Source organism: Etheostoma cragini, chromosome 1 (genome assembly GCF_013103735.1).
Source record: "Etheostoma cragini isolate CJK2018 chromosome 1, CSU_Ecrag_1.0, whole genome shotgun sequence".
Classification (NCBI taxonomy): Eukaryota; Metazoa; Chordata; class Actinopteri; order Perciformes; family Percidae; genus Etheostoma; species Etheostoma cragini.
Window position 1 is genome coordinate 25,068,445 of NC_048407.1, and position 9,344 is coordinate 25,077,788.

The window sequence follows — 9,344 nt, forward strand, 5'->3', positions numbered from 1 at the left end:
CCACAGAGCGAGCGCCCGGCGGCTCTTCAGAACGGAGTCCATCCACGCCGTATTCACGGTGGTAGCTAGCGTTACCGATTCTGGCTTTACCTTCGGCCCATCGGTAATGCCCACACTAGTTAGTCAATACCGCTTATGACGTTTATTTGGCAGAGACGCTGATAGTAACTAAGCAACCAATATGCGTCTTCAACCGCGCGAAAGATTAAAAACAATACCGCGAAAATCCGAGCGGTCAATATGACCGTGTATGGCCGAAATAGGTAAAAGTGATTTTATTTTCTTTGCCTTGTGTGTAATGTATATAAAAACTATTTTAAATTAAAATATAGAGCCTTTTATCAAAAGTCAGGAACCAGCAGGATTGTATTTTTTTATCCAGCAAAGTTATTACATATGTTAATTTCAAAACGGTCAAAATGACCGTCATGGCAGTTCTAGTGTTAAGCTAATAATTCAAGCAAACCTGACACAGCTGCATTTATCAATAGACATCATTTTGAGGATTTGTTTCACCTTTTACCATACTATACACACTATAAATACGGGTTTAAGGCACTGAACTTTATATCCACAATGTTTATTACCTCCATGATAGGTCATCAAAATGCTTTTTTATCTGTCTTGACATGTAGTTTAATTTCTCATGTGAACTCTCTGGAAAGCAAAAACAGCCACATAAGTAAAACAAAAGTCATTGTAAATTTACAAGGCACTGTTAACAAATGTCCTGCATGTGCAAACTCCTCTGCCATTAGGTCAGTTGGTTTAAAACCAGTACACAAGAGGTGGGGTTACTTGCAAATATAAGGGTTGAGTGTGAGATAGGATGAGATGATTAGTTCTAACAGCCCCTGTTTTCTTGGTCATATAAGCTAACATATTCTTAGTTTCCTCTTAGTCTCACCCCAAACTGAGTTCTTCGTGAACTACAGCAGAGTAAAGACCCATAAACTGGAAACCAAATGCAGGGGATTGTGTAAAGAGGGTCAGTGAATAAAGCCGTGTGAAAAATCTGCAGTAGTTCAGCTGGTTTGGACCGGTGAACACTTTGGTTGCAAACCAGCCATCTTTCCTGTAAGAATACCTTTTGATTTTGCTATTAAGAACTACTTTTGATTTTAAAATAAACTTTATTTCCATAGCAATTTTCTTAAAAGGGTTACAAAGTGTTTTTCAGAAAAAATAGCTGATGAAAACCAGGAACAACATAAAACAACAACAACAATGAAATAAAAAAGGTATCTTCTTTTAAAATGGGCAAAGAGGGATGACAATACGCAACAACAAATACATATTCAGATGCTTTTCCTATAAAAGGTTTTAAGGAGGGATTTTTAAGATGCTAATGATGTGAAGTGTCTGATTACAGTAGGCAGTGTTCAACAGTCTAAGAACTATGACAGTGAATGCCCGGTCACCTTTGGTCACAAGTTGGGATCTTGGAACAACAAGCAGAGCTGCATCCAACTATCTAAGGGAAAGCCCAGGGTTATAGGGGTCAATAACTCCCAATAAAACTTGCATTTTGCAAAGATTTTGCATACGCTAAACTTTCTAGCAGTCGGCTTCATATTTTTTGTTAGGGAACCAAACTTGCTGTGAACTAGGCTGGGAGAGTTTGTTGGATCAGTGACTATGATCTTGGTCTAATCGTCATTACATTTTTAAAAGGTTTTGTGACATCCAGCACTTGACATCATTGCGGCAGGCAAGGAGGTTATTTAAGCTACTGGAGTTACTGGACTGAAAAAGGGATGTATAACACAATGTCATCTGCATTACAATGATGGGAGATACTATGGTTCTGAATGATCATGTATGTAGAAAACAGGGGACCAAGAAAGGACCCTTGAGCAACACCACAATTGAAATGAGCAATAGAGTAATTTACATTTTCTAACAAATTAAGTTTCTGCTACTTTGCTGTCTAACACATTAAGACACACAAACCTTGTTTGAGTGTCACTTAAATAGTTGTATGATGCCAGGGGTTTCATTGCTGTCCTCTTGACTCTAGGTACATCTAACGAGGTGGCCCAGTTCCTGTCCAAAGAGAACCAAGTGATTATTCGTATGCGGGGCTTGCCATTTATTGCAACACCCCAGGAAGTGCTGTCCTTTCTTGGTCCTGAGAGCCCAGTTACAGATGGTGCGGAGGGTCTGCTTTTTGTCAAGTACCCTGATGGACGGCCCACTGGCGATGCCTTTGTGCTCTTCTCTTGTGAAGAGTATGCCCAGAATGCCCTGAAGAAGCACAAGCAGATCCTGGGGAAGCGGTATATCGAGCTGTTTCGGAGTACTGCGGCCGAGGTGCAGCAGGTAAATTCTTTCAGTTGTATAGGCTGAGGAAATCTTTGTGCTCTGATTTTTGTGATTATGTGAACCACATGCATGTCATATTACTGAGACTACTTCTGGTAAGATGTGCCAACGAACTTTATCAAAAGATTTAAGAAGATGTCATGTAAAAAATAAAGAGGCCATAGGTGTTGTGTATGGAACAGGAGGTGGTCCAGTAATAAACATTACAAATATGCATATGAGGGTTTTCTATTTCAGACACACGCATGACATTCCTTGGAAGTAGATGGAGAAACATAGCAAACTAATCATGATAAATATTAAACAAATCCATGCATTTTTATTTTCTTACAAATAAAGAGCTCTTTTCACAAAGCCTTTTGTGAATCATTTAAAAAAAAGTTTCCTTTCATGTTTGATAGCAGTCCACATGGTAAAGGTTAATAAAGAACTGATGTGATGACAATGAAGAAAAACTTGGTTTAATGTCAGTCAAGACTTTTGATAAATCAGATGGTTGTGGAATTTGCCCATTTGAAATAACATGTATGTTATTGCAATGTATATGTACATTGTTCTTACCCGGAGAGCCTTTTGACCTTCAGCTTGTTCCTGTTGTGAAACATTAACAAGTGACCATACCAGATTCAATCGTTTTTTTCCATTTTTGTTTTTCTGTGTACATTTTGTTTTTATTGTCTTAATTTGCACATGCAAGCCACTTATTGACAATGCCGGGTTTTCTCTGTAGAGAATAGTGTGTTACCGTAGGAGATTTCAAGCATTTGCAGAAAACAAGCAGTAATGCATTTTTATCGTCCTCTAATTTGTTTTCCAGGTCCTAAACCGATATATGTCCACACCTCTGATCTCTACACTGCCCCCTTCACCCATCGTGTCTGTCTCGTCCCTTGCCACACCTCCATACCTTCAAGCGGCCAGCAGCACTCGCGACTGTGTCCGCCTCCGTGGTCTGCCCTACACTGCTGGCATTGAAGATATCCTAGAGTTCATGGGAGAGCACACAGTAGACATCAAACCACACGGAGTCCACATGGTCCTCAACCAACAGGTCAGACTGGTGGAGAGTTGTGGCCTCAGGCACACTTTGCTACAATTTTTCCCATTACAACCAAAAACGTAATTTTTTTTTCATTGGGATTAGAGCTGGACCTTATATCGATATTGTTATATTAGACTAGATATTGGATATCGTAATATGGTATTAGTGTTGTCTTTTCCTGGTTTTAAAGTCTGCATTACAGTAAAATTGTCATTTCCTGAACTCATTGGATTCTTGTAACTGTTGTATTATTTGCCTTTACCCACTAAGTCATTCTATCCACATTACTGATGAATATTTATCAAAAATCTGATTTAGTTTTTTTCCAAATAAAAACCAAATTGTGGCATGCCAAACTATTCAGCCTGCCTGAGTCAGTACTTTGTAGAACTACCCTTTGCTGCAATTGGATTACGTTTTTTCAAGCTTTGCACATCTAGAGACTGACGAGTTTGCCCATTCTTCTTTGCAAAAAAGCTCAGGCTCAGTCAGATTTAGGTCTGGATTTTGATTGGGCCATTCTAACACATGAATATGCTTTGATCAAAACCATTCCATTCCACACATGGATTACAGCATTATAGTCATAAAGTTGAGCAGTGATTATCCCAGATGCATCAATGTCTGTTAGTTTGTTTTTTAATAAAACCAAAAGCTGATCTCAAACTACTGTATGACAGAATTTAACTTGACTACCCGGTCCTATCCTTCACCAAATTTTAGCCAAATCCATTATGCATTGTCTTCAGTGAAAATGCTACCTCCTCTAAATTAGAATTGTATGTATGAAATGTATGCCTTTTTCTTGTGCTCATAATTTTAGTTATTAATTAGTTTTTAATTTATTCTTTCTGTTTCCTCCTCTGTCCCCTCTGCAGGGTCGCCCCTCCGGTGATGCTTTCATCCAAATGAAATCACCTGACAAGTCATTTATGGTGGCCCAGAAGTGCCATAAAAAGACCATGAAGGACCGTTATGTCGAGGTGTTCCAGTGCTCCACAGAGGAAATGAGCATTGTGCTGATGGGAGGAACCTTGAACCGCAGCGGCCTCTCCCCTCCACCCTGCAAGCTTCCCTGTAAGTTTGTGTGTGTGTGTGTGTGTGTGTGTGTGTGTGTGTGTGTGTGTGTGTGTGTGTGTGTGTGTGTGTGTGTGTGTGTGTGTGTGTGTGTGTGTGTGTGTGTGTGTGTGTGTGTGTGTGTGTGTGTGTGTGTGTGTGTGTGTGTGTGTGTGTGTGTGTGTGTGTGTGTGTGTGTGTGTGTGTGTGTGTGTGTGTGTGTGGTCACGTCTCTGCCTTCCTTTTGGATCAATGATGCCAGTTGAGACTAGACCGGATCCAATACTTTGCTTTCTTATGACTCATATCTGTTTTAGGTGCTGGAGAGTAGATTGGGATTGGCAGCCACTAGGGAGCACCTTCAATTCTTACTTTTCTGTGTGCATGTATTTATTCTTTATTGCTCATAGATCAACAAATCTTTACCCTTTTTATCTTTAGATGTATTCATTCGTTACCTGCAAGATGTTGTTTTGCCTTTTACTAACCCGAAAAGTCGTGGTGATTTCTTTTTCCATGTAGTTTGACCCTGACTAACCTGGAAACCCTTCAGCCTCCACAAGGTCAGCAGTGTTGTGTGTCACTCTGTTGACATTGAGGGAGACCACCGCTGTCCACAGCCCACACAGATAGTGGCTGTTTGCCTGTAAATACATCCATACTGGCATTTGTGTTTACATTGTAGGTATGAGAGCCTGAAGGACACAGTAAGCTTTGTAAATGAAAGACCTGGCATACAGAAGGTGTTTATGGCAGGCTCTCCATTCTGATGTGATGTTTTTAGAGGTTTTGCCATCAATATCAGTGTTCTGCTAATCAGCTTCCTTGCTGTGATACACGCGGAGACTGCTAGACCCTCTTAAACGAGTCCATCAGGGAGTTTAACTATGTCTAAACACCTATTTAAAAGTAAAAGTCAGGAGTGTTATTACCTAGACCAACAGCAATTTGTTTCTTAACCTTTGTGACTGCGTGTGTTGCCCTACCTTACTGTATTTGCGGCTGGGGAGATAGCAGTGATAGGAATATTGGCCAAAACTATGACAAAGCACAGGTTGAAAAATAGTAATTACAGCTGCAGCTAACTATGATTTTCATTATTGATTAATCTGCCAATTTTTATAAACTGAGTCTGTAAACAGGCAAAATGGTCAAAAATATCTCGGATGAAATCTTTTAAAATTTCTTGTTTATCCCGCCCAAAGTTTAAAACGGAGGTAGAAAACAGCAAATCGTCGCATTGGAGAAAAAGGAATTAAGTAGTGTTTATTCATGGGCAATTTTTATAGAAAAAGGGACTTAGACGATTAATTGACCAAAATAGTTGCCAATCCAGTGTTTCCTTTAGTATTTTTTTTTTTTTTAGCGGTGGGGGCAGGTTTGTCCAAACAACAACCATTTTTTTGAGAAACTATGGGGCACTTAACATCTACAACAGGTCTACACTACGGACTCAGCGCGGGGACGTTTTTGGTGGTACTGTTTATTTGATAGTCAACTCCGAAGAAAGCAAAGGTTTCGATAATAAACTACGTCAACACAACAGTATGTGGACTTAAACTGGACAGGCCCAAAAACCTCTTAATAGTTCTACTTGTTGTTAAATTGCAATGTGAGCAGCAGTCAAATTACCCTGTATTAGATCGGCAGGATAATTTAAAAGGCAACCGTGATTACATTTTTTGTAGTTTGATACTGTTGAAATCCCCACGTGGCATGGAAGTTTTTAATTTATGTTCTTTATACTTCCTTTTACTACTGGCAGGGCTGTGCATGCACTGAGAACATGTAAATGACCAGACTCTGTTGTTTCTATAGGTCTGTCTCCACCCACAGCCTACGCCGCCTTCCCCACCCCTCCTTCCATTCTCTCTGAGGCGGCCCTCTACCAGTCCCCCCTGCTGGCTGCTCCCAGACCACCTCACACCGTCGCACACGGCCCTGCTCACACTCTGGCCTACTACCCTCCTCATCCACATCTGTACATGAATATGAACATGAACTACACAGCTTACTACCCCAGGTTAGTACACCACCAGTAACTGCGAACTACTAGGTCATTGAAAATGTTTTACACCTTCCTATATTTGTACCATCTGCGTTAATTTCTTGCCTCTTTGGACCTTTTTAAATGTCTTCCCTCCTTCACCTTGCATCCTCTCTCTCCAGCCCCCCAGTGTCTCCTTCCACAGTTAGCTACTTTGCTGCTCCACCAGGAGCAGTGGCAGCCCAACCCCACCCTGCTGCCGGTGCCGGTTCTTCTGTGCTACCTCAACCTGGCGCCCTGGTCAGGATGCAGGGCCTGCCCTACAACACTGGAGTCAAGGATATTCTCAGTTTCTTCCAGGGATACCAGGTCAGCACATGTTACACCGATATGAAGCCACATATATAAATGTGCATTGGGGTTTTGCAAGTAGGTAGGGGCCACCCAAAGATGCCCAGTGTGTTCATGTAAAGCCATACTCTGCAAGAGGTTGCCTTTTAAGTTTATTGGCAGAGAGAAAATAAGATATTGAGATATTTTTATTTTAACTGAGTCAGTTTAGCTCTACTTGTAAAAAGCAAACACACTTGGATTAAAGGGGCACCTTCTTTCCAGAAGGACCCGTGCAGTGTTACAGTAAACCATTTACACCTGCCACTTTATGACGTTAAATTTGAATGAAGACCAGGATAACAATAGGCAGTGTGTGGCTTTTTTTTGTTAATTGTAAACTCTTCACACAGCCTGCAACCCTTACATTTAAAAGTCTAGAGCTGACACTAAGCTCTACACCCTGCACCGAGTAAGATTTCCTGTTACTGGTTATTGGTGCATTTTAATTGCAAAATCGCACCACAGAAAGATCCAGACAAAAGACATATGCACTTGTACTGTCCTCCTTTCTCTGTGCTTACCCTATTTATCCGCTGCCAGTCTAAACTAGGTGGAGTCCTCTGAAGCAGGTATGAAGGTGTGACTTCAGTTTGGCACATCGGGGAGGGAAGAGTAGGAAGGGTGGGGGTTTGAGGTGAGGGGTTGTGCTGTTGTTTTGGCATGGCCTATATCTTTTAGTACTGGCACAAACCGCGTGCGTGCGTGTGCGTGTGCGTGCGCGTGCGTGTGCGTGTGTGTGTGTGTTACTGTAGGGTCTAGCCAGCATCAAATTTACACCAAGTAAGATCCTATTGTAAGTTGGACTCTGGAGAGCTTTACATGCGAACTGATAAAGCAAAGCCAACTCCAGTCCCGACTGTTGGCTCAACTACTGTAACTGTATGCTTAATGGGAGTTGGTGTGTTTTTCTGGCAGCAGTAGCAACTCTCACACTGGCTTTGGGTGAGAAAACGGTTCCCACACCAGTATGTGCGGTTTAAATGAGGTGTGCGTGTGTTTCTGTGTTTTTTTTGGATGTTTGTCTTCCTAAAAAAAAAAAAAACGGATTATTTTTGAGAATATATACCTAACGCATCTTGTGTGTAAAACTGTTCAATGTGGAGGCCTCCCACCCTGACTGTCCGTTCATTATCATGCTATCTGTAGTACGCCCCTGACGAGTACAGCGGCATGGTTCAGATGAGTGAACAGGCCCGGAGTCTGATTCAGCCTAAAGAGTGGCTCTGTCTTTAGGCACTCACCCCAAGGTAAGAGGAGCCGCCAGACCAGAGAACCAGAGTGGACAGAGGGGGCATTCCCGTTACTTAAATAACATCTATACGTTTCTGCTAACGCACAGCATGCAGCAATGGACTAGCATCTAACTACCCAATAAGCAATGAGTTGGTGATTGTGGTCAAGTTAAAGGTTAAAGTTTGCATACATTTTATTGAAAATGTCACCCTCTAGTCTACGTAAACATGATCATTTCAGTAAGTATATTCAAACATGTAGCAGGTGCCTGCTTCACATCAAAACCTATTCATTTAACTTTTAAATGATGGCACATCTTTTGACCCCCAAATCACCAAACCAGTGCTGGTTGTGAGATTTCCCGCTCACTAAGCTCACTAAATCAAAATAAAATCACAAAGAATTTTTTTGCCATCCACACATCTTGCAGAAACATTGTTGCTTCCTAAATACGGCGAGCATGACATTTTGATGTATTGTGCTCACTATGGACAATTTGTAGAACTTTAAATGAATAAAACAAAGGTTCTTACCATGAAACAATTGATCACAGATGAGCCATTATACACATGCCAGCCACAATATAATTTGACAACACTAATCTAAACCAGAATGCCCAATCTAGCCATCAAAGTTCTGAGCTCTTGACCCGGCCTGCCGGCCTGCTGCTTCCCAAACAAATCTGCCTCATAACTGAAGTCTGTCCTGACACCAAAATAATGGTTGAATACATATAACACAGAATGTATAACACATCTGGGACATTTCTTTGCTTTATTGTTGTGTCCTCTGATGAAGTGACTGCAAGTCAAAACTGTCTTTATTGTGGATTATTGGTTCAGTTTTACAACTTGGACCTCCTCCTGCAGGAGATTTGCGTGCCGTATGTTTGTAGAAGACGACGGCCGCTCTATGCAGGACGTTTGGTATTGAAAGTGTGGCTCTGAAATTAGTGATTATTGACATGAAAATCTAAATCTAATTATCAAATAAATGTTAAATAAAGGTTTGTAATGCGACATCCGAAAAGATCTTCTTGGTATTTTGTACATTCTGTGTCTAGTGTTCTGCAGCAGATGCAGATAATCCGGGTTTTCATTCCATCATGGACCTGAGAGAGGAATTAAACCATTAAGTCAGTCAGGATTCACGTGTCGGCACATCCATACTCTGCAGTGACAGTGCAAACTATTTGTATGCGTATTCCTCAGAGAAATAAGACCTTAACAATCAGTTGAGCTTTTAAATAGTGGAGATGTACTCCACTGCTAACATACAAACTGCAATTTCACTCAGTCTTGATTCAGC

General features: G+C 41.1%; 1 protein-coding gene across 4 annotated transcripts in view; it reads left to right on the forward strand.

The window, feature by feature from the left end:
- The window catches only part of esrp2 (epithelial splicing regulatory protein 2), a 23,407-nt gene that overhangs the window by 12,024 nt on the left and 2,039 nt on the right, over positions 1–9,344 (forward strand). For 3 of the 4 annotated variants that reach the window (XM_034869772.1, XM_034869767.1, XM_034869781.1), the window contains 5 exons: positions 2,021–2,322; positions 3,143–3,376; positions 4,246–4,444; positions 6,242–6,446; positions 6,593–6,779. In XM_034869772.1, coding sequence (XP_034725663.1) covers positions 2,021–2,322; positions 3,143–3,376; positions 4,246–4,444; positions 6,242–6,446; positions 6,593–6,779 — 1,127 coding nt within the window. Of the gene's footprint in view, positions 1–2,020; positions 2,323–3,142; positions 3,377–4,245; positions 4,445–6,241; positions 6,447–6,592; positions 6,780–7,949; positions 8,051–9,344 lie in introns of all 4 variants that reach the window. The other variant, XM_034869789.1, reaches the window with a different exon arrangement.